General features: G+C 34.7%; 1 protein-coding gene across 1 annotated transcript in view; it reads left to right on the forward strand.

The window, feature by feature from the left end:
* FAM184A (family with sequence similarity 184 member A) overlaps positions 1–25745 on the forward strand; it is a 205983-nt gene extending 180238 nt beyond the window's left edge. Inside the window, exons 10-18 of the mRNA XM_007954187.2 lie at positions 946–1158; positions 4177–4330; positions 8888–9015; positions 11919–12103; positions 12764–12910; positions 19195–19312; positions 20901–21005; positions 23823–24028; positions 25664–25745. Of these exons, the coding sequence (XP_007952378.1) occupies positions 946–1158; positions 4177–4330; positions 8888–9015; positions 11919–12103; positions 12764–12910; positions 19195–19312; positions 20901–21005; positions 23823–24028; positions 25664–25745 (1338 nt within the window). The remainder of the gene's footprint in view (positions 1–945; positions 1159–4176; positions 4331–8887; positions 9016–11918; positions 12104–12763; positions 12911–19194; positions 19313–20900; positions 21006–23822; positions 24029–25663) is intronic.
* The last annotated feature ends 1082 nt before the right edge of the window (positions 25746–26827 follow it).

The raw sequence follows: 26827 nt of genomic DNA on the forward strand, positions 1-26827 counted from the left end.
ATAAAACTAGAGGATTGTGGGATATTTGTGATTTTTTTAAAAAAAGCTTAAAGGTTTTCAATTCCTTTTGAAATAAGTCAAAATTCAAAAATAAAAATCTTTTTTCTTCTATACAAGGATTCTAAAATATGAATTGACATACCTTTTAGATAGTAGTTTTTTAAGTTTCAGATAATGTTAGTTAACATTATTGTGTATGTACTCTGTCCCAGGCATTACTATAAGTAATCTATGTATAGTAACACACTTAGTTGTCACCACAGGCCAAAGAGCTTTTGATACTAACAAGCACAGAGCCAAGATTTTAACTCACAGCCCGTGGTCTTAACGACTCCTGTTTAATACCTCACACATAACTTTAAATTTTCCTACTGTCTCTTTGACAAGGCCAAAACCTAACAAATAACATTTTGTTGTCTTCTGTTATACTTCACATTATGAATATTTTATTGCCATGCAACAAAGGTGTTCATTTTATTTCCAAATGTGGGCTGCAATATTCTTCAGTCAGTCTACAAACTTAAACCAACTAAATAGTCTGTTTTGGAGTTGGAGGTAATTGTTTTTGTTGTTATTTGCCATCGAGTCAGACCCGACTCATAGCAACCCCTCCTTGGGTTTCCAAGGCGGTATCACTGCAGAAGTAGATTGCCCAACCTTCCTTCCAAGGAGTGGCTGGTGGTAGGTTTGAACCACTGGCCTTATGGTTAGCAGTCAAGTGCGTTAGGCACTATGCTACCAGAGCTCCTGGAGGTAATTACTGAAAATAAAAAGTTTTGCTCTCTAAAGGTTAGATGTTTATGATACTATAAAACTTTTTAAGTGGAAATTTACTTAAATATTTTAATATTGTTAATGTCTTGGAAATGCTTTTTTCCCCTTAGATTGGCAGGTTGTGAAATATGCCTTGTATTTCTTTTTCATTGGTACCATTCTGTGGCATAGATTTCCTTGCTGAAACAGAACCTGGAGATGCAGCTTTCCCAGTCTCAGACTTCTTTGCAGCAACTGCAAGCCCAGTTTACACAAGAACGACAACGGCTTACACAAGAACTTGAAGAATTGGAGGAGCAACATCAGCAAAGACATAAGTCCTTAAAAGAGGCTCATGTCCTCGCATTTCAAACTATGGAAGAAGAAAAGGAAAAGGAACAACGAGTAAGTTTAATGTTTAATGTTCAAATGTATTCTAACAGCCCAATAATTAATTAGCCTTTATATTCTTGATAACTCATTTTTTGTTCAAAAAGATACCATATATTGCTTTATTTAAGTGTGTTTTTCCAGATGTGGCTTCTGGTAGTGACAAAATACATACACTAATTAACAGTATAGCAGACTAATACCAACGTTTTGTTTCCCACCAAAATGCTAAAATTCCAAAGATGAGACTAATATACCTTTTGGCTTGTCATACAGGTGGTTACAGTGACCAAATAATTCAGTTAGATCTTTTAGCATGGTTCCACTGATCTGTAACCACTCTAATCATTTTGTACCATTTTATCCTTAAAATAGCCATTCTTTACATTTAAATTTTTCTCTTTTAGTCTTGAACTACATAAAAGAAACATACTGATTCTGGCTCATAGCAGCCTCTCTTTGGGTTTCTGAAACGGTATCTCTACGGAAGTAGATTGCCCAGTCTTTCTGAGGAGTGGTTGGTGGGTTTGAACTGCCACCCTTCTGATTAGCAATCAAATGCCTTAGGAGAGCTCCCCAGGAATATGTATAGATTGGATACATTTCTATTTTAAAATAGATTTCTTTTTTTATACACTTGTTTTTCCCATACAAAATTCACAATGAAATTAAGTTGGAAATGTTTTTAAATAGTATAGTTCCTTTATATATCATCCCAAAGGCTATGAAAAGCAGTGACACAACAACTCAGTCAGAGGATACTTAAATAAATTGGATTAATCATATTATGTGCCCAGATCTCCTTATATTCAGTTCTGAGTTAAAATGTTAATTTGACATAATCTTAAAGCAAAAAAAAAAAAAAAAAAAAAACCCAGATTCACTGCCATTGCGTTGATTCAACCCATAGTGACCCCTCCTTGGGTTTCCGAGGCAGTGTCTCTACAGAAGTAGATTGCCCAACCTTCCTTCCAAAGAGTGGCTGGTGGGTTTGAACCTCCAGCCTTCTGGTTAGCAGTCATGTGCCTTAGGCACTATAAGATTAAGTTTCGTTTAATTCATTTCTTAACAGTTTTTAAATTTCTTCCAAGGATCTTATAATAAAGATCTAATAGAACAACAGTTTTTGCCATATATACCTATTCCTTACTTATCAACTCTCTTGTTATCTGACATTTTGCATTTATGATGATAGTAAAAAATCTTTCCCACTATTCTATGCCTTAACAATATATGTCTGGAAGTAATGAACACAGAGGTATGGGGCAAGAGTAATGCTGGCTGTGATGGTTAAGAATAAGTGTCAACTTGGCTGGGCCATGATTCTCAGTGTCTTGGCATTTATGTAATGATGTAATCATCCTCCATCTTGTGATCTGTTGTGATCATCCTGCATTTTTGTGTAATACTAATTTTCACATAATGATCTAGTCTTTGGAATGTAACCATGGTGGTAAGAGAGAAGAAGGTGTATAGTCATTACCAGCTTAAGGTGTTCCTTAATCCTTTACTTAGGTACAGGCACTATTTTAAAAAATGGTATATTATTAAAAAATATTTTTTTAATATGTACTTTTAATAAAAATAATAATATTGAAAAAGTCGTATTTTTTAAGACAATTAACTTGCCAGTATAATAAGTTACATTCTATTCATCTTGTCCAGAAAGTCAAGAAAGTTTCTTTGGTTAAAAATTAGGTGTGTTAACATTTACACCAGGTAGGTACACTCCTTGGAACAGTCCATCATGGGAGATCAGAAGGGCAGTATTTGCACAGGGAGATAGTTCAAAGGGCAGGAATGCATAGGAAAGGAGGACACAGGGAATAGGTAACCACAGGAAGTAGGAAAAGAGCTGTTACATTTATGGGGATTACCAAATGTCATGAAACAAGATGTGTATGAACTGCTGTATGGGAAATGAATTTGCTTTGTAAACTTTCACCCAAATCACAATTAAAAAAGAAAAAAAAATTAGATATGCTTACATCACTAAATAATTATCCATTGGATATCATTTATGATTCAAAATAACACATAAGCTCTCATGTCAATACTTTAATTTTTTATATCTTTTATGAACTTAAATCATTCTTCACCAAAAATCAGAACCTGCAGTTTTAATGTACTGTCTTTAGGTAGACAAGCTACATCAATAACATGGTCTAAAATAAAAGTCCTTTATTTAACCTGTTTTCAAAAAACTCATACTTTATGTTTCAGAAATGAAATACTTTTAAAAGAATGAACTCAAATAGCTAAATACTAATTTTTAAAAAATAGTCCTATAGAGTAATGTTCAAAGAAATACACCCTGAATTATAGTATCTTTCTCAGAAATCTTTCATGTTATAGATTATATTTTTAAAAACACCTTGTTGGCAAAAAGTTCAACCTTTACGTACCCTGAGCTCTATTTTTTCTCCCATGGCTATATAGCTTCTTAGTCTTTGCCACATGTAGTCTGTTCTGTCTGGTTAGCTTTTTAAGATAATCACATGAAAACTTTCGTTTATTTCCCAGTTACCTACTCACAGAGCTTTTGCTTCTGTCCACATGTGTGGAAGTGAAGAATGGCTATAAAAATAGCTATAAAATATTTGATAGGGCTTTAGTTATAAAAGCTTTCATCTCTCTTTTTCCTAATCTGCAAGAGATCTTTTCTTGTTAATGTCCTTCTCTTCCTCTTTCCTACATCTAAGTTTGTGTACACAAAGGAATTATTCATTAATTTTAGTTATTTTACACTCCTTAGCAGCTTTAGAAAATGTCTTCATTTGAAAACTGCTTTAGGTAAAGGATCTGTATTTCCAGTGCAAACAAAACACATAGAATCAAACTGGTTTCACTGTGATTAGTTTATCCTGTCCTACTGAAGTGACTCTAGATTATTTTATATCTAATTTTCTTAAAAATGAACCAAAAATGTCTAGTATTTCTTTAAAAATGAGTTTTAGTAACTATTTTCTATTATTTTACATTTTCCTTCCTATATTCTGGCATTATAATTTTAATTTGTTTCTCCTGTTCTAGGCTCTTGAAAACCATTTACAACAAAAACATTCTGCAGAGCTTCAGTCATTGAAAGATGCACACAGAGAGTCAATGGAGGGTTTCAGGATAGAAATGGAACAGGAACTGCAGACTCTTCGGTTTGAATTGGAAGATGAAGGAAAGGCTATGCTTGGTATTTTGGAAGGATTATAATATTACCATCTTTATTTGTACATTCTTTCATTTCACGTTCAACAAATTCACAAAGTTTTAAAACATCAACATGAATATTTGTGTATGCTGCATACTTTATTCAGTGTTACCAAAAGATGAGGGGTATCATGAACCAGAATGGGTAGAACACAAACAACAAAGTAGGAGCAGCTCAACTCTCTCTGTACTCTGGCTATGTGAGCAACTTCCAGTGATGCTACTCTCTGTCATTCAATGTCTGCCAAACATTTATCCAAAATTATGGAATGCTTACTAGGTGCTAGAGATTGTGCTAAACCAAAGGAATTAAAAATGAACTGTTGCTCTGTATTTGCACTCCAGTAGCTCACAGTCCAATGCAGAGGTAGCCTTTGCAGAGTGATGCCACAGGGAAGCACACGCTTTCCACAGCTGTGTGAGGAGAGGGAACCAAAACTAAACCAAACTCACGGCCATCAAATCAATTCCAACTCATAGTGATGCCCTTTGGGTTTCTGAAGTGGTAAATCTTTACAGAAGTAGACTGCCCAGTCTTCCTTCCATGGAGTGGCTGGTGGGTTTGAACCACCAGCCTTCTGGTTAGCAGTCAAATGCCTTAGGTACTATGCCACCAGAGCTCCTTAGGAGAGGTAAAGCCAAACCAAATGCTGGAGCTATTCTTCAATCCACTGAAAGGGGATTTAACTACCTCTTTGTTGATAAAAGGACAGTTTTGCCTTTTTGTAACTTAAAATGTTTATTTTGGGATAACTGTGTATTTACATGCAGTTGTAAGAAATAATGCAAAGAGCCTATGTATCCTTTACACAGAGTTCCCCAGTGATAACATCTTATAATATCACAAACAGGATATTGACATTTATCCCTTCAAGATACAGAACATTTTCATCACCACAAAGATCCTTGAAATTACCCTTTTACTGCAACACCCACTTCCCTCTTCTCCCTCCTTTAACTGCTGACAACCACTAGTCTTTTCTCCATTTCTATAATTTTGTCTTTTATAACAATTTTATATAAATAGTGGAATTATACAGTGTGTAAACTTTTGGGATTGAGGTTTTTTTCACTCAGCATAATTCTTTAAAATTTCATCTAGGTTGTTTCATGTATTGTTAGTGTGTTGCTTTTTGTTACTGAGTCTTATTCCATGGTGTGGATATACCACAGTTAACTCTTTGCCTGGACCTAGATTCTGAAGATCTCCTCTGTTTTTTCCTAAAGGTTTTATAATTTTACTTTATACATTCAAGTTAAATTTAGAGGTAATTTTCATATAAGGTAGGAGACTTAAGTCAAAGTTCATTTTTGTTTATGTATATCCTTTTGCTCCAGCACCACTTGAAAAAGCTATTGTTCCTTCGTTGAATTACCTTTGGATCTTTGTTACTATCAGTTGGGCATATTTGTGTGGGCATATTTCTGAGTTTGCTCTTCTTTTCCATTGATCTATATATCTGTCTCTTGACCCGTACCACACAGTCTATAGCTATATAATATCTTGAAATCAAGTAGACTGATTCCTTCAACTTTATTTTTCTTTTGCAAATTGTTTTAGCTAGTCTAATTTTGTTGTCTTTCCATATAAATTTTACAATAATCTCTATATCTGGAGATATGTAGGATTGCATTAAACCTGTGTATCAATTTGGGGAGAAATGACATTTTTCTTCTGATTAGTCTTTCAATCCACCAAAAATTGTCTGCTTCTCCCTTTATTTAGATCTTTGATTTTTTTCATCCTCATTGTTAGTTTTTAACATTTAATCCTGTACATATCTTGTTAGATTTACATCTAAACATTTCTTTTTCTTTTGAGTGACTATAAATGGTATTTTTTGTGTCTGTGTATTCATTGCTAGTATGTAGAAATAGAATTTATTTTTGTATGTTTATCTTAAGTTGTGTGACCATTCTGAACTCACTTATTAGTTCTAGGCTTTTTTTGTAGATTCCTTTGGATTCCTATATAGACATTCATGTCATCTGCAAATAGGGACAGTTTTACACACACACAGTCTGTAGTGCCCTTACTTCCTTTTCTTGTCTTATGCACTGGCTAGAACTTTTAGTACTATTTTAAAAGAAAGTGAGAAGATGGATATCCTTGCCTCACTCCTGATCTTAATTGGAAATCATTCAGTCTTTCATCATTAAATGTAAGGTTCACTACAGGTTTTTTTTTTTTTTTTTGTAAATATCCTTTATTAAGTTGAGGAAGTTCCTCTCTATTCCTATTTTTCTAAGAGTTTTTATTGTTGAATTTTGTCAAATGCTTTTTCTGCCTTTATTAAGTTGAGGAAGTTCCCCTCTATTCCTATTTTTCTAAGAGTTTTTATTGTTGAATTTTGTCAAATGCTTTTTCTGCATTGATTGATATGACCATGTGATATTTATTTTTTGGTATGTTAACATGGTGTATTACACTGATTGGTTTTTCGATACTGAACCAACCTTGCATCCTTGTGGAATAAACCCCACTTGATCATATGTATAATTCTTCTTATATATTGATGAGTTTTATTTACTAATATTTTAAAAGATTTTTACAATATTTATTAGTGATATTTTTCTGTAATTTTCTTGTACTCTTTGTCTAGTTTTGGTATCAGGGTAATATTTGCTTATAAAATGAAGTGGAAAGTGTTCACTATTTTCTGCAAGAGATTCTGTAGAATCTGTATTAATTCTTCCTTAAATATTTGGTAGAATTCTCCCATAAAACTACCTGGGCTTGGAGATTTCTTTTTAGGAGTTTTAAATAATGAATTCAATTTCCTTAATAGTTTTGAGGCTATTCAAATTATCTATTTCATATTTGATGAACTGTACTAGTTTGTGCTGTCGAATGTATGTAGGCAGAGTTGTCCATACTATTTTCTTACTATCTTTTGATGTCTGTAGGGTCTGTACTGATAGACCTCATTTCACTCCTGATACTACTAGTATTTTATGACAACCTCTTTTTTCTTTTCTGCCAGATATTTGTCAATTTTATTGGTGTTTTCAAAGAGCCAGTTCTTTGTTTTGTGTATTTTCTCTATTATGTTTGTTTAAAATTTCATTAATTCCTGCTTTTTATTATTTCCTTCTCTCTTTTTGCTTTGGGCTTTGTTTGTTCTTCTTTTACTAAATTCTTGAAATGCAAGCTTAGATTATTGATTTGAGACTTTTTCTCTTTTCTAATGTTTGCATTTAGTACTATACATTTCTCTTATAGTACTGCCTTATCTGTGCTCCACAAATTATGATATGATGGATTTTCATTTTCATTCTTTAATGTGGTTTTTTTTTGCTTCCTTTGATCCATGGATTATTTAAAAGTATGTTACTACTTGGCAAATGTTTGGGAATTTCTTTGTTGTCTTTATGTTACTGATTTCTAGTTTGATTCCATTGTGATTGGAGAACACATTCTATGAACTAAATTATTTAAAATTTGTCGAGGTTTATTTTAGGTCCACCTTGTGATCTATTTGGTATGTGTTCCATGGGCACTTGAAAAATATGTATATGGTGCTATTGTTGACTGGAGTGTCCTATAAATTTTTATTAGATTCTGTTGATTGGTGTTGTTATTGAATTCTTCTGTGTGCTTGATGATTTCCCATCTAGGTGTTGAAAGAGAAGTGTTAATGTCTCCAACTATAATTCTATCTGTTTTTTGCTTCATATATTTTGTAACTTTGTTGTTTAGTACATATGTATACATATATATAAAACATGTGTGTATATATATGTAACATATGTATATATAACATGTGTGTATATGTATGTATATATATATAACGTGTGTGTGTGTGTATATATGTATGTATGTGTGTGTGTATATATGTGTGTGTGTGTGTGTGTGTGTGTGTGTGTGTGTGTGTGTATATATATATATATATATATATATATATATATGATTGTGGATTGCTATATATTCTTGAGGAATTGACCTTTGTTTGATCATATAATGTCACACTATCTCTGGTAATTTTCTTTGTTCTGAAGCCTGCTTTACTGTAATGGTGGTTGTTAGTTGCCATTGAGTCAGCTCCAATTCATGGTGACCCACCCTACAACAGAATGAAACACTGTCCAGCCCCACGCCATCGTCAGGATTGCTGGTATGCTCAAGTCCATTGTTCCAGCCACTGTATTTTGAGTGCTGCCCGACCTAGTGGGCAGATCTTCCAGCACTGTACAGGACAGTATTCAATTGTGATCCATAGGTTTTCATTGGCTTATTTTAAAAAGTCGATCACCAGGCCTTTTTCCTCGTTTGTCTTAGTCTCAAAGCTCTGCTAAAACCTGTCCTCCATGAGTAACCCTGCTGGTATTTAAAATATGGTGGCATAGCTCCCAGTATCATAGCAACATGCAAGTCACCACAGTATAACAAACTGACAAAATTTGTGGTGGGTAATATTTAATAGGCATATACAACTGCCCTTATTTAAAATAATAATGTTCTGTGACTTTTACAATCTTTATCTAAGGTATTAATAATATTTTAAAATATGCTAAACCTGTTTTATTCCCTGGCTACCAGCTTCCTTACGCTCAGAACTAAACCATCAACATGCAGCTGCAATTGATTTGTTACGCCATAGTCATCATCAGGAAATGGCAGCTGCTAAAATGGAACTAGAAAGAAGCATAGACATCAGCAGAAGACAGGTAAATAACATTCTGTTCTGTGAAGATTTCTTAAATGTGAATAAACTGAATGGTCACAATTTTTCTCAAATTTATTTTGTAATAACTTATTTTTTCACTAGTTATTATATACTATCCTTATTGAAGAGTTTTTTTTTTAAAGAGAAATAAATAATTTGACCTTAGTGTATATTGGCCATGAAATTACATTTTCTCTTAAGAGCTTTTATTTATTTATTTATTGTGCTCGGAGTACAAATTTACAAAGCAGATTTGTTTCACATTCAACAATTCATGAACTTGTGATTTCATGGCCCCAGTTACCCTCCCCGATTATAAAAAGCTCTCCTCCCTGTGATTACCCGCCTCCCTGTACCCTTCTTATCCATGAATTCCTATCTGTGCAGCTTTCCCTCTATGTGAATGGTGCCCCTCTGATGCCTCATGGCTGATTGATCTAAGGGGTGCATCTCCCTAGCGTAGGTGGGTGCCTCACCTTGGGGTAGGTGTTCTGCATGTAGGTTATCTTAAGAACTTTTAATTGACTATTTTAAATTTTACTTTCATCTTGAGAACATGAATAATAAAATGTAAATAATATGAAGACTGAGGACAGAATACTATAAAACAGTAATGTCCAATAGAACTTTTCATGATAATGAATCTCTGGTGGCATAGTGCCTAAGGCATTTGACTGCTAACTAAAAGGCTGGTGGTTCAAACCTACCAGCCACTCCTCAGAAGGAAGACTGGGCAATCTATTTCCATAGAGATACTGCCTCAGAAATCCAAGGAGGGATTGCTATGAGTCAAATTGACTTGACAGCAGTGAATGTTTTTTTTATATAAGCAGTCATTAAGGACCTGTAGTAGCATAGTGCTGAAGGCATTTGGCTGCTAACCAGAAGGCTGGCGATTCAAACCCACCAGCCACTCCTCGGAAGGAAGATGGGGCAATCTACTTCCGTAGTGATACCACCTCAGAAACCCAAGGAGGGGTCTCTATGAGTCGGATCTGACTCAACAGCAGTGAGTGAGTGAGTGAGTGTAAGTAGTCACTATCACATATTGGATAAGTCCACTATAGTAGTCACTAGCCAAAGAGTTCTGGTGGCGTAATGCCTAAGATATTTGACTGCTAACCAGAAGGCTGGTTGTTCAAAGCCACTAGCCACTTCTCGGAAGGAGGGTTGGGCAATCTACTTTCATAGTGATACTGCCCCAGAAACCCAAGGAGGGGTCACTGTGAGTGGAATCAACTCTACAGCAATGAGTTTGGTTTTTTGAGTCACTAGCCATATGGGCTAAATATGACTAATTCAACTGAGAAACTGAATTTTCAATTTTTAATTAAGAATTGAAAATTAACTTAGATGTAAACAGCCATGTTGGATAGCACAGCTTTAGAAGAAGCAGGTCCCAGGAAGAAAAAAGATAATTTCTATTTCCATATAACCCTAGGACAGCTATTGTTCATACTTTTTAAACTGTGCTCTTTGACCAAATATCCCATCCACTGCTATTGAGTTGATTCCAACTCATAGTGACCCTATTGGACAGAGTAGAACCATAGGGTTTCCAAAGCTGTAAATTGTTACAGAAGCAGGGCTGCCATATATTTCTTCTGCAGAATGGCTATGGGTTCAAATCTTTCAGTTAGCAGCTGAGTGCTTTAACTACTGCACCACCATGGCTCCTCTAACCAAGTGTACTTTCCTTTAATTAGATAAATGATTTTGAATGTGTGAATGCATGCTCTTTTTAGCATCGTGCAGGAAAGACAATTATTAGTTTATTAGATTTGTGACTTTCACTTTGTTAATTTTTAACTACATTCAATGAGCATCCCAGATTTTCTCTTCATTACTACAAGTTTTAAATGAGCCAACTCATAACCATGGAGGAAAATTATACTCATTTTCAACTAGCAAAACCAAAAAAACAAAACTCACTGCTGTTGAGTCAGTTCCGACTCCTAGTGACCCCTCCTTGGGTTCCAAGGTGGTATCTTACGGAAGTAGATTGCCCAGTCTTCCTTCTGAGGAGTGGCTGTGGGTTTGAACCGCCAGCCTTCTGGTTAACAGTCAAATGCCTTAGGCATAATACCACAAGAGCTATGCCTACAGTGAAATTGACAATGTCTAGACCTGCAGAACTTATTGTAGAACAGTGACTTCTAAGAAAACAGAAGAACTTACCTGCCAGCTAAGGCAACTGCTGGAGGATGCAAGGGCAGTCTGGCTCTGACATCTATCACCCCACTGACTGCCAAGGCTGATTCAGCTGATCTGGCTAGTCAGGCAGGTGTCCCCTTCTTTCCTCACTTCTTCATGTGTGTCCCTCCTGCTAGAAGAGGACTATCCTTCGGTCAAGGGGTATATGAGCAGCTCCAGTCCCCTGCTAGAACCTCCAAAAAAGCTCTCAAGCTAACTGCTGGAGTATCATTGAACAGACAAAGTCTACTTTCTAAGCCATGGGACACATGTGTGTGGGTGGATATGTGGGTTGGGGGAGGGCCTCTATAGATGCAGGTTCATTTAGACTAAAGGACAATCCATATAACTCACTTAGTATATAAAAGCCCTGTGTTCTAACCTTAGCTCTGACACTGCTTATATATCGTTCTTGGACAGACTATCCTTTGGGGTATTGGTTTCCTCATCTGTAAAATGCGGGGAATGTGCTTTTATGATCATTTGGATCCCCAATAGCCTGGACGTTATTGGTGCCATGTCTCCCATAAAACATTTTTTTAAATATATGGAAAGAGGAGAGACCCTGAGCTTATCTTGTTTCAGCAGTTTTGCATTGAAGCAATGTCAGAATGGGTACATTAAACATTCCAGTTTGTCATTTACCCTCTCCTAAATAGACCCAGAAAACAAATATGTAGAAAACTTTGAAGAGGTATTTGTATTCTGCAGAGTCAGGAGCACATGTGCAGAATAACAGATCTGCAAGAGGAGTTAAGGCACAGGGAGCATCACATCTCTGATTTGGATAAAGAGGTGCAGCACCTTCATGAGAATATAAACGCTCTAACCAAAGAACTGGAATTTAAGGGGAAAGAAGTACTCAGAATACGAAGTGAATCTAACCAACAGATGAGGTATGCTATTTAATCACAACAGAAGAAATGTGCAGTGTTATCTGAAAGACTTGTCATAATATTTAGTAATACATGCCTGTTTTTATAGCTAGATCTCCCTTCTAGTAAGATACAGAAGACCATTTTTCACTTTATTTGACTGTATTATAATCCAGAATATACATGAAATGTTTGTTTTAGATGATTTGTATGTATTCATTCACTTTGAATATTGTAAATAATATACTAAAATCTTTTTTAAATGTTATTTTTATAAAATAAAAAGCATTAAAGGAGACAACTTTAACAAGCTAGAAGATTAAAGTAAGTAGTTTGATCTAGGCTATTTCCATTCATTTTTCTATGTATTATACCCAAATCATGGAGTCCTGGTGGTGAGCTGGTTAAAGCACTTGGCTGCTAAGTGAAAGATCAGCAGTTTGAACCCACCAGCTGCTCTGCAGGAGAAAGATATAGCAGTCTGGCTCTGTAAAGATTCACAGCCTTGAAAATCCTATGAGGCAGTTCTGTTCTGTCCTATAGGATCACTAGGAGTTGGACTCTACTGGATGGCAGTGGGCTGTTTTTTTTTTTTGAATACCTAAGACCATTTCTGGTAGAGTATAGAAAGTTTTGAAAGCTTGATTTCAGAATAACATTTTCTTAACTAAAAATAAACAGGTTGCATGAACAAGATTTAAACAAGAGACTTGAAAAAGAGCTGGATGTCATGACAGCAGACCACCTCAGAGAGAAAAATATCATGCGGGCAGATTTTAATAAGACTAACGAGCTACTCAAGGAAATAAATGCAGCTTTACAAGTGTCGTAAGTCATATTGTATTAAAGAAAATTCATATGCAGATAATATGAGGAGCACTGTGCCTAACCTCAGACTTGGTACTATTTTGATTACAATTGAATGATACTTTAAAAAGATAAGTGCTATATTATAGATGATAATGATAGTGTGCTATGTTTTTTTAATTAGGATATGGCTGCAGGTTAGTTAAATGATTATGTTTTACCAGTTGCTACTACTGTAGTTCTACTCAAACAGACTTATCTAAAGAACGTCCCTTGGGATCGTTAACTATTCAGCACCACGAAGAAAACTCAAAAGTGGACCATTATGTGTAACATTAAGTAAAAGAGCATATTGTGAACAATACGAATATTATGATGCTGTACAGATACATACACTATTAATATATATTTTAGGAGAATATCAAAAGATCTTAAAAGATAAACAAACTTTTAATAACAGTAGTTACCCCCTGGGGAGATTTGGAGGTACTGAGGGAGAAGAGTAAAGGCTCTTACTTTTTTATCTTTATACCTTACTTAGGTAGTGTTCAATTAGTCTTACAGCAATTATTTCATATTTTTATGATTTGAAAAATCAATAAAGGAGAAACACTACAAATAAAGGTACTACTTATAGTAACTCCAATACTGCTAAAATAAAAATCTCTGTTACTTAATGTTTTTTAGAAATATTTAATAGTCCCTCTCTTTTCTAAGACACTTATAAACTGCTATAGTCACTGGTGCTAGCATTTGGTTCATCTCTATGGCTGAAACCCTAGTACAACTTCATTATTTCAGAATTACCGTCAATCTTCCCTCTTCCAATCAATTTAAAAAAATGACTCATAAATATAAATATTTATACATACACACATACCTGTAACTCCACATACTTCAGTTAATTCACAATTAATGTCCAATCCTGTAACTTTGTTCTAAAGTCAGACTCACATTCTTAGCTCCACTGTGCCTTACTCTACATCATCCATCAGCCCTGTCCTCTGTTTACTGCCTTTGTATCAATCAAGCTGACTTTTCTGTTTCCTTTAGGATCCTTTGTGATGACCTTTATGGCTGAAATAACCTCCTCTATCATTAGTACCTAATAACCTTCCTACCATCTAGGAACATCTCACATTTCATCTATTTAACTAACAGTCTCACAGAAAATATTGTATTCATGCACGTGCACCCACATACATTCATTTAAGCCGAAGTAGAAAACAGACCACCCATGGCTGGTGTGGCCTCTTATGTGAGGTGCTCTTTTTGATAAACATATACATTTATAGGATTTATCAGAATCTTCACATTAGTAGACACTTAGTAAGTGTTTTATGAATGAATTTTATGAAGGTTCCCTATACTGTTTATCACTCTGTGAAGTTATCCTTAAAATGACAGGAGACTCATGGGATCATTTCCTCCAGTCACAGTGACTGTGGTGTTTGCAGTTATTGAGGGTAATTTTTAAATCCTTTTGAGCCACAATAAGGGCTCAGGTAGAAGGTATCATAACCATAGGAATTCTGCAAAACTGAGTTACCAGTAAACCCCAGTGCCTTGGCTGTAACTTCTCCTGGCTTCATTATTGTTCATTAGATAGTGGCTAAAATCCTGTCATTCCCATATCTTCCTCTTTGGCATGCTTCTGTTATCCTGTGTGATCCTACCAAAATCAAGAAACTATCACTTCATATTCTGAAAAAACATGATCACAAACAAAATAACCTCCGTCTGTCCACGTGTCCTGTCTCTTCAAGAATATTAATTTATAAAGAAGAAAGTTTGTGTCTTTGCTTATTTACTTTATGCTGTTTTATATGTTTTTGCACATGATGGTGTTTAACTAGTAAATAATAACTTTTAACTTTCTGATATTATGATCACTTTTACTAATTAAAGAGTTAGTATTCATGGTAAGTAAAATATCTTACTTGCTTTCCTAGATCTACCATTCATTTTATACTTTGCAGGGTCCATGCTAACCAACCATATTTTTTGTTTCACTGGAAACCTGCTACTAGTCAAAAATTAATCTGGAAGCTTTTTTCTTCTGCTCTGCCCAAGCCTTGAGGAGTTGGAGACTCCAGGGAAGAGAGGGGGCAACAAATTTAAAAGATGGAAAACACCATCTAAGCTTTGTAGAAGTGGTAATGAGAGTTCTGTGTCTGTTATGGAATGATTATTAGAACTCCTCTTCTCTAATGCTGGGATTAAAGTCTTCTTAGATTTTTAGATAGTTGTATAGAAATTTGATTTTCTTCAGTGATATAGTATCTTCGTAAAACCTTGTACCTCATACAAATGTTATGGTTTTGTTTTGTATAAAATAAAATGAGAGGAGTTTTTTTTATTATATCTATTCTGTAGTAAGAGTAATGTTTAAAGCTAAATGAAAACATATATTAGAACTTGAGTTTAGGACACATTTTTATTATGGTGGTTCAGAAATTGTCACTGACTGTTTTAAGCTCACTTTACATTAACTTACCATTGTATAAGAACAAAAAAAAAACTTCCTGAGAAATACTGAGCTCTTTTGTACTCTAAATAAGTGAGTTAACTCCTAGTTGAAAAGAAGCATTCCTCCATCTTAAAATTATTCTTTGAAAGTTGTTCAAGTTACTCATCTATTAAAAAAAAAAACAGAAATTCACTGCTGAGTCGATTGCAACTCATGGCACCCCTTCCTTGAGTTTCCAAGGCAGTATCTCTATGGAAATAGATTGCCCAATCTTCCTTCCAAGGCGAGGCTGGTGGGCTTCAACTGCCAGCCTTCTGGTTAGCAGTCAAATATCTTAGGCACTAATTTTGTTCTTGTTTGGTGTTTAGATTACCAGTTAGGTTATTTTCATTGTTCTGTGGGTAAGGAAGTAGTAGTCCTATAGTCACAACTTTGACACTAAGTAGAGTAGGCAGTAATTCAAGTCAGAATCTGAGCTCATGCATTGTGGGACAGTAAAAGTTTAACATTAAAATGTTCCAATCAGTCTGTGTCCTTTAGTTAAAGCTGTAGAGAAGGATGGTAGAATAGAGTTGTTGGTTTTTGTTTTTTTTCAATCTTTATAAATAGAAAATTCTAATATGTATAAGGAGCTCTGGTAGCCTAATGCCTTAGGCACTTGACTGCTAACCAGAAGGCTGGCGGTTCAAATCCACCAGCCACTCCTCGGAAGAAAGATGGGGCAGTCTACTTCCGTAGTGATACTGCCTCGGAAACCCAAGGAGGGGTTACTATGAGTGGGGTCCGACTCGACGACACAAAACAACAACGACAACAATATGTATATGTACCTAAGAAGAGTGTTGTTTGGCTCTGAAATCTTAATTCACTGATTTTTTTTTAATCAATTAAAAAAAAAAAAACAGAATGAGGGTAGCTATTACCTTGCAAAGTTTTTTAATACAGTTTGAATTTTTAGGCATTTGTATTTTATGTCTTGTTGTCCATGAACCATAGACATTGACCTACATATTCTCAGTGCCATAAAACAAATCATAAAACCAATTAGGGCACGCATGCCTGAGGAGAATCCAACAGTGACCCTAATTAGTAATTTTATGTGTTCTACTTCTCCTTTCTGTACTCTTTGCATTACTTCTAATGGGAATCTGTATTTTGAATAAAAGTCTACACATACTTGTGTGATTCACTCAAGGCAGTGTTTCTCAGACCTTAATCATTCCTATCATATGAACCATCAGCTCTGGTGACACAGTGGTTAAAGCATTTGGCTGCTAATCAAAACGAAGGCAGTTTGAACCCACCAGCCACTCAGGAGAAAGATGAAGCAGTCTGCTTACGTAAATATTTATAGCCTTGGAAACCCTGTGCCACAGTTCTGCTCTATCCTATAGGATCACTGTGAGGCAGAATCGACTCATCGACAGTGGGTTTGGGTTGAAACGACCATCGGGAGTCCTGTCATTTCTAGTTATCGGTAATATTTTCTTAACAATTTTTAATGGATTCTTTTTAACTTAACATTTTAATAGGAACACTTTATATCACTAAGTAAAACAATTATTTCTGCTGAAAAGCATTACATAAATAGAAGCTAAAAATTAATTACACAAATATAAATTCTGTGAAAATAAAACAGTCTTACTAGATTCTAGCAAACACTGATGCCCAAGGCTTGACTGCGTTTTGTGAAATAGAGTAAGAAGCTCATGTCATTCTAAGTGAACTGAGACTTTCTCCTTCTTGTGATCATGAAGATTAAAGGAGAAGGAACTTAAAGTCATTTCTGTGTCACCAGTTGTTCACACCTCGTTTTGGAGAAGTGATGCCTGTGAAGACAATTGAAGAAAGAGAAAAGGTTGACTGATGGTGGCTTTAAATAGATAAGAGAATGGTACCAAACTTTCTTCCTATAGAATTTTGAAAGTCTAATGATTCTGGAAATGTATTTTCAAGTTTAATCTATATCATATTGCTTATTTGTTCTCTCCTTTAATGCTTTCCTATTTGTTTGTAAGGATTATGTTTGTTCAATTAAATCAATTCTTTTTTCCTTTTAATATCTAGGCATCTTTTTTTGTTAGTATATTTTGTTTGTTTATTTTGGTAATGTAAAGATATTTTGTGAAGAATATTAAGCTAATAACAATTCATTACTATGAATAGCTTTAAATAAGGCTTTAGCATTAGGGTTTTTCAGCTACTAGAACTACAGGAAGCAATTCAAAATTTGTGCTTTGCTTTAGTGATGATGAAAGTGCTGCAGTGACATCCTGTGGTTATTCTGAGTATAAAACCCAAATATCTTTTTCCTTGACTAGAAGTTATTTTCAACTTTCTTAAAGCTTTTGCACACAAACTACATATAGAATAAACCCTACCATATATTGATAAAATTCAAGATTAGATTATTATAAGTTTAGTGAATCACGATAGATTTTCATTCAGCTTCCTTTGTTGTTAAGGAACAAAAGTAAAGATAGTAAAACTTACACACTGTGCAAATCACTTCCTAACCCCACAATAACCCCATCATCTCACACTTTCCACTCCAAGTTAAAACTCTAGCCAAGGGCTGGCTGGGAAACCAAATACATTATCTCTAAATTCTTTCACCTGGGTGGAATTAGTGGGTTTTAGATACTAAAGAAAGGGGCCTTGCTGGTACAGTGGTTGAACTGCTCAGCTGCTAACTGAAAGGCTGGCGATTCTGACCCATCAGCCAGTCCACGGAAGATAGTCGGGACAGTGTGCATCCATAAAGATTACAGCCTTGGAAGTGCTGTGGGACAGTTGTTCCTTGTCCTTTAGGGTTACTATGAGTTGGAATTGACTTAAGCAACAGATTTCTGGTATCATACTAAAATACACAGAGATTCAGATATCCCTCTGGGTTGTGGTAGGAAGGACAAGAATTGCTGATTCCTAGAAGATAATCCCGTTGGAGATATTTAATAAATATTTGTTGAGTGAATGAGTCCATCTATGAGTATTGATCATAATTTTATTGAACTTAAGTTCTATCCTTTCTATTCTGACAACCATAATATTTAAAATTTTTCTTATTATTTCTCTAAAACTATAATATTGAAAGTATTTTTTCCTCAAACACCCCTCCACCCCCAAAAGTGCTGGCAGTCTCTATTTGCATCCTCTTTGCTCTGACCTGTCTTATATCTTTAGATTCTTCACGGTCCGTGTTGCCTCTACTCGTAAATGTGACCTCCATTCTAGAGTCTTAAGTGACATTCTGCACTGTCACTGTCTCATTCCAGACAGAGTAGACCTGGAAGGGAATAGAATGCTTCCCTTACCTGATGAACCTGTTTCCAGTTCATATGTACTGGACTGATAATATAGACTCTGTGAACCACATTTCTCATAAACCAGAAAAGAATGATGTTGTACATGTGTATTCCTTGTTCCCCTTTCCTCTGTATCTATCTTGTCCTGTCCCTAGTATATATGTTACCAAACCTTATGTCATCACACAGGATTGTATATGGGGCAAGTGCTCCTAACAGTACGCCTATTATTTCTAGCATCAAACTGTATTAGTTAGACTAGTCCCATTCAGCTTGTACAGAGCCTTCACCTCATACCCAAATACTTTCACATGAGTTAAAACAAGTGAATTCTTTAAAAAAAAAGTAAATTTCATCTATTCCTGAAAGCCTTTAATAACACAATCACATCATTCATTATGCATAAAAGTTTCAAGGAAAAAAGTTTTAACTTTGGGTGTGTGTTCTACTGGACTAATTTGAAAAACATAGACATTACAAAAGAACATGTCTAAGTTTTGTCACCAAGTTAAAGGTTTTCTTGTTTTTAGACTAGAAGAAATGGAACAAAAATATCTACAAAGAGAATCAAAAGCAGAAGATAGACAGATGATTACAGAACTCAAAGCCATGCTTACAGAGAGAGACCAGGTCATAAAGAAACTAATTGTAAGATATCTTGTTTTTGGTGTAACCATGTTAGTAATCAATATACTGGTGATTGGGAAAATATTTTTAAGTAATGTTAAACAAAATGTGAATTATAAAATATGCATTATGACTGAAAACTTAATAAAATGTTTATGAGTGAGGGTAAGATCTGTAAAGTCATTTTAAAATTTCAAATTTGGTGTTAGGGTAAAGGGATTGTGAATGCTTCTTATCCTGTATTTTTCTTTAAAGAAATTGTCATTTTAATACATATCAAATGTTTAATAATACGTTATTGCCAACATACAGTTAATATACTCATATAATATATGTGTGTGTATGTGTGTATATACATATTTAAATGTAGAATTAGAATTGGATAGGAAAGGAGAGTCAACACACGCATGCAGCCCAACTTCTAGGTTAATTTCCTAAAGCACTTATCCAAAGAAACACATCATGGAAGACAGGTTTTACAGTCTAGCCTAAGAAAACCTATAGGCTGTCTCTTAGAGAGATTCTCCGTCCACACTGAGGTGTTGGGGACTCTGGGAAGTTTTTGAAATTCATAAAACATTTCACAGTTTCCTAAAAGTATATGTCTTGACTGATAATTAAAACATTGCTTACTACAGCTAACAAAAATCTTTCACAGTAAGACTAGAAATACAGTGCTAATAATCTTTTTGTTAATTGATCTCTTCAACTAAAAACACTGGAAATCATCATGCAAAGAGAGCCTAAAAGCAACATTTCCTTTTTAAATTAACATCACTTTTAGCTTTTAGGAGATCCAACTTGTTATCTGGAACTAGAAATTTGTGCCAGGAGAAACAAGTAGTAGATAGCGGTCCATCGATGGAACCCAGAGGCCAGTATTGGTGAGGTAGAGGGTATGGTGCCTCAACCCAACAAACACCCAATTTTCCAAGCAGTCCTCACAGACTGCTCTAGCAGATAGCACTTATTGTTGGGCCATACTCTTTCTCTGTTCTGTGGTTCCCAATGGTGTAATACATTGATGTCGCAGAGAAGAGATTAGGTAAGCTCAAATCCATCTCCAGTACTCAAGAATAAAAATACAGCGTCATTTTCCTGTATGCACACATTCCCTTGAGTGCAAGTTGTTGTTGTTGTGTGCCATCGAGTCGGACCTGACTCATAGCGATCCCTTTTTGGGTTTCCGAGGCAGTATCACTATGGAAGTAGATTGCCCCATCTGCCTTCCGAGGAGTGGCTGGTGGGTTTGAACCACCAGCCTTTTGGTTAGTAGTCAAGTGCCTTAGGCACTATGCTACCAGCTCCCTCAAACTTCACAGCCACCACTGTGGAAGAGATGGGACTGGATAAAACAGATCTAGTCTAGGATGAAGAGGGATTAGAGGGTAGGAAAAAGTCCCTGGGGCATAGTGTTAGAAAGATGTTGAAAATTAACCCACCGGCAATCTATTTAACATACCAGCAACCAGGTCTAGAAAATTTTTAAACATATGTGAATGTTTATAGGGGTTTTATATTAAATTTTGAATGAAATGACATTTAAATTTAGGTTTTTAAAATATCCAATTGAAAATATTTAAAACATGTTTGAAATTCTTTTGCATAGGAGGATAATAAGTTTTATCAGCTGGAATTAGTCAATCGAGAAACTAACTTCAACAAAGTGTTTAACTCAAGTCCTACTGTTGGTGTTATTAATCCACTGACAAAGGTATGTGCTGTAAACAGTGTAAAAATAGAGAAGTGGTTTTAAACTTTATTTCAAATGTAATAAAATATTTAGAGTAGCAAAGAATAAAGCTTCCAATTCTTTTTAATAACAATGTAGGACTAAAATCTATGAATTTTTTATGTTTTCATTTTCAGAATAAGATTAAAATCATTTCATATTTATTGATAATTTATACTCCTTAAAATAATATTTTATTAAAAATCTTAGCTTAATCATTTTGTTTTTCATCCCTCTAAAGAAAACTCTTACTGCTGTTGAGTCTGACCCAACTCATAGTGACCCCTCCTTGGGTTTCCCAGGCAGTATCACTATGGAAGTAGATTGCCCAACCTTCCTTCTGAGGAGTGGCTGGTGAGTTTGAATGGCCAGCCTTCTGGTTAGCAGTCAAGTGCCTTAGGCACTACATCACCAGAGCTCCCAAAGAAAACTAAGCCTCTAAATTACCTTAAGCTAATTTCTCCCTTAGTGGTCAAGGTTCTTTCTGGGGTCCAGAAAGATACTCAAGCCTTAGATAACCAACAGCAATTCCTAATTTAAGGCCTATCTATGATCTCATTGGACCTTGGATTGAACATGTATTTTGTTCTCTATCTATTTTTAGGGAAGTAATTTATTTTTCTCAGTCTTGTGACCTGTCTTGACAAATAAAATTAAATGTTACTCATTGTGATACTTAACTTTATTACTCTCTTAGAACATTAAGAAGATCCTTACAGACAAATGAAATAGACATGGCTAAGTCTTATACATCTTTGTACCCTAGGTCCCCATGGCTCCCAAAATAGTGTTTTGTATATACTGGATAGTAAGCAAATATTTTCTTAATTGCAAAGTTTCATCATATTTTCTGTAAGCCCACCACAAATTATCTTAGGGAAGAAAGTACATATAAAGAATAAATAATGACTGCATATATTGGTTTCACTGGGATTACATATCTCTTGGCAGAAATCAATAGTGCCATAAATAAACTTTGATCCAAATTTTAGTAAGTTGCATATAACACCTGATTTAGGTACTCAGCCAGAAACATTTAGACTTTTGCTTTATCACACATAGAACTTCTATCTTAAGAACTCTGACTCTATCCCTCCTTCACAAGTTAAACTGTCCCAAACCTTAAACTTAAATGTTTTGTCAAATAGAATGACTAAAGTAGGGGAACATGTAGCTATATTTCCATAGCTTAAAATACTATCTACGACATGGAAGACTCTCAATAAATAATTGGTGAATGAATGGGTGTAGTTAATTTCCATTTTTAATTCCTAATTTTCTTTAGGGTGAAATAAACTTTTAATTACCCAGCAAAATTATGAGACATGTTGAACAAGTTATACCAGGAATTTTTTCCTTTCATTTATTATTTATTTTATTGTTATTTTTAACTATGATATCATGACTGTAGAACTTTACCATAATACTTTGATTTCTTAACATAGAAATCATAAATAGTTTTCATTATGCCCTCTGATAACTAGGAAAAAAATGCAAATATGTCAAGAACTTTCAATCGACTTTTGACTCCTAATAGTAACTTTAATTTTCACAAATGGCTGTGAAGAAGATAATGCTTCCCTTCTTTTCTCAGTTTTACTACAACAGGCCCCTTGTCAGAGATTCCATGATTCACAGACATAACAGAGAGAGTGATATCTAGGTGTTGTTGTTGTTGTTATGTGCCGTCGTCGAGTCGTGCCCAACTCATAGCGACCCCTCCTTGGGTTTTGGAGGCAGTATCACTACGGAAGTAGATTACCCCATCTTCCTTCCAAGGAGTGGCTGGTGGGTTTGACCCGCTAGCCTTCTGGTTAGCAGTCAAGTGCCTTAGAAAGGAAAAGGACTGTTAATCGCTTAAGTGCTTTTTTTCTTTTATTTTTTCAAAGTCTGGAAGCATTTGGTAGAAATCATTTCAGAAATTATATTACTGTACATTTAATTAGCAGATGAGAATATCCAGAATATCTTAAAACATGTTAATTTTTATTCAGCAGAGCAAGATGATGCTCATTAACTCTAGGAGGTGCTCATAAAATACTTTGAGACTTAGGTTAATGATTTGCAAGCTGGTAGGTTTTGATAATCTGCAATTGAATTCTTCTTTTCATCTCTGTTAAAGACAGCTATCTGATGGCCAATTAAAAAACATTGATCATTTTTGCTTTATAACTTTCAAGTTTTTAAAATGAATTGTGAGTAAATTAATATTACCAGTTAGTTGGGAAAGTAGACTTAATTTTGCAGATATAATTTTATCTCTTCAGAAAGATGGTGCATTGAACTTAAAACTAACTTATGTCTCCAAGTCAGCTTCTTTTCTTAAGTAGAAATTTGAGCATTTTCTCATTCCTCTTTTTTCTAGGCAAGGACTGCCTCCCTTTGACAGACGGCTATTAAAAATTATTTTTAACTTTTCCCCTTCTTCTGATTTTAGCCTAAATCACTTTAACCTCAATGTACTTGCAAGACTTATTTTCTTCTCCTTTTCCTCCCAATATTCTTTACCCCTTGGCATTATTCCCACCCACCCCCTCCTCCCCATGAACTTCTCCTTAGCATTTCTCCCTCATTCTTCCTCTCCTGGCAGCATATCTGGCTGTGAGGATTCCATGTAGATAAGGAACATCTCCAAGGATCCCCAGATCACACTTTGGGTAACACTGGTTATTTTCAACATTCCAACTTAACATAAAGCTTCCAAAGTTTTCCCATGCCAAATTTATATTTTCTACTCTTCCTATTTTCTTGTTTGTCCTTATGCAGGGACTATCCTCACATGTATTATTTTTAATGCAGCAAAAGAAGAAGAATGATAAATCACCAACAAACAGGTTTGTGAGTGTTCCCAATCTAAGTGCTCTGGAATCTGGTGGAGTGGGCAATGGACATCCTAATAACCGCCTGGATCCCATTCCTAATTCTCCAGTCCACGATATTGAGTTCAACAGCAGCAAACCACTTCCACAGCCAGTGCCACCCAAAGAGCCCAAGACATTTTTGAGGTGAGCCCTGCCTCACCAGTGACTTTTTCTTTTTAACTTGAGAAACGTATCTTCTTGCATTATCCAAACCCACTACTGTACAGCCTAAGAAAAGAAACATTACTATGAAATATTTTCCAAATACATTTATCACCTCTCTTGAGAACTCCTTTTTTCACTGTATTGGAAAGATTTTTTCTGTTACTTGTGGCCAGTTTTCTAAATGCTTAAAGAGGTGCTAGTATAATTTATATGCTTAGAATTTTAATATTTATGAAAAGTTGCTTAATTTTTAGTATTCTCATTTTTTTTTTATTAATAATCCATCCTTACAGAACTTTAATTTTTCTTTCATTTATTAACGGGGTTTTATTTATGTTTCTTATGTTATATTTGTTCATTTTTTCTCTTTCTTGTTTACTGGTCTCATTTATAAATTTATACACTTAATGCCAAAATAAAATAAATACATAAAAACTCCGAGAACTTAATGGTATACTTACACAAAAAATAAATTTAGATATATAATAAATACATAAATTTTTTTCTTAATCAACATGCCAATTTTGTTACCTCAGAGTTACTGATTAAATATATTAACAAGTAAATTTCTAAAGAAATACAATTGGTTAACCATTAGATAAAGTCAGAAAGTACTGTTGTTTTGTGCTAATCTTACTGTTACTGCAGTAAATTAAATTTTTTTAGCTTAGTCTTACTAAATGTCAGCACTGTCACTAGCAATAGTTTTACATGTAGACAGTCTGTTTTTTGATTAAGTGATTGACATAGTTAATGACTAATTAAACAGTAAAAAATAAATAGCAAGATTGAAATATACTCAAATACACCTTTAAACGTGTCTATTGCTAAATATTTTGTGTTGCTTATTTTCCCTTGTGCATGAGTATGTTCAGGTATCAGTAAGATGCATGTGCATGAGCTCAAGAAACATGACTACTGGAGTTTCCATTACACATGTTGCGTGCCTTGTAATTTCCCCCAAAGACGGTAGGGATCCTTTTGTTTTCTTAAATAGCCGAAAGAATCTTAGGTTATAACTAAGATAAGTATAAATTATATAACTCTGAATATGGAGGGGAAAATTGGATTTTTAATGCAACCTTTTCCCCTAGAGTATTTGTTAATGGAATTATCAAAGTTTATTAAAAATATACATAAAGTGAAAATATTGTACCTAAAAAATATACTATACCTTGGTTTAGTCACTTAGCTCAGTTTTATTAAAGGATGCATCTGTAAGAATCAAATGCTTATATCAGATTCTGAAAATTTAATTAACTAAAAGGGAGAAGGTGCTGAACTGGAGGAACATTATCTTATTCTCGTATTCCCTACAATTCTTCCTCAATTTTTTTATTCAGAGAACGTGATAATATTTTTCTCAATTGTATTTTTGTAATGATACAAAAATGTGGCTCCTTCTTAAATGACTTCCTCTGAGCTGCTGCTGCACTCTCCTGCTCTCATGGAGTGGAGAACCCTCTCTAGCTTAGAGGAAGTAGCAAGTCCCGAAAACAGCTTCCAAAGTGAGGACTAGTAGTGGTAGTCAAAAGTGATGTTTTACGTGCTTTTACTTCTGTTTTACAAAACAGCGTAATGCTGGGTTACATGTCTCTCTTTTTGTGAATTCAGTCCTCCTCAGAGTGAAGCTCCCCCGGTGGCTTCTCCAGATCCCCAGCGCCAGGAGTGGTTTGCCCGGTACTTCACATTCTGAAAGAATTGTGTTGGCACAGCTCTGTGTGGACTGTTGCTAAGAGCATGACCTTATACAAATCATTATCTGAACAGGCTTTCCTATGTCAAACACTGTGAATGAGAAAGTTATTTGTCTCTCCAATTTGAAAATGCACTGTATTTCCTGTGATATTTATTGGAATCACTCTATAAGGTACTATATTATGTGTGTAATTATAGCAGTTTGTATTTTTATTTGAGATGGAAAAGTCTTTAACCTTTGTAATTACTGCATAATAAATTTTGTTAAAACAAACAAGAGTGCTTTTCATTTTCTCCTAGTAACACTGTTTCAATTTTTAAATGTCTTTTAATTTCAGGTAAGACTTGCCAAAGGTTTACTGCATAATAGTCACATAATACAAATTATTTGACTTCAGTAATCACGCAAAACCATCAGGATAGGGAAATATGTTATAATTGGTTGTTTTTTTTCTATGCATAACTTTAAATAAATTGTGTTCTCTAAATTTACAAGGCTAGAATGAAAGCACATATGTAAATGTGGACTTTGAAGTATATAAAATACTTCTGACTTATTTACAGGTTTTTAAAGTATTATTTCTGAGACAAGAAGATCTAGAACTTCTAGTTCATTTGGTATCTATGAGTAATATTACGCATCATGGCCAAAACTTAACTGGATAACTAGACCATCAACTCTCATTTGTCTTAAATAATTTGTTTCTCAATAGGCAATTTAGTACTGATAGATGAACATAGACTCAACTAACCACTATTACATGTTCTTGAGATCTTTCATTGCTTTAAGCTTTTAGTCCATCTTGACAGGCTACCATATTGTATTCTATGGCTTGAAAGAGTGTATCCAATTCCAAGAGTGCCCAATTTAGTAGATTCAGTAATAGAAACTTTTGAAGTGTTTGCATGAACTAAACAAATGTAAATATATGATGGATGAATGATTATAATACTGTTACAGACCAACTTTTTTGTGACAAAATATATATATAACAAAGCATTTGCCATTTCCGTCATTTTTACGTGTACAGTTCAATGGCATTACGTTCATCCTGTTGTGCAGCCATCACCATTATCCAT

The sequence above is a fragment of the Orycteropus afer genome, unplaced genomic scaffold, assembly GCF_000298275.1.
Source record: "Orycteropus afer afer isolate SDZICR_OR568_19922 unplaced genomic scaffold, OryAfe1.0 scaffold00441, whole genome shotgun sequence".
In the NCBI taxonomy this organism is placed as follows: Eukaryota; Metazoa; Chordata; class Mammalia; order Tubulidentata; family Orycteropodidae; genus Orycteropus; species Orycteropus afer.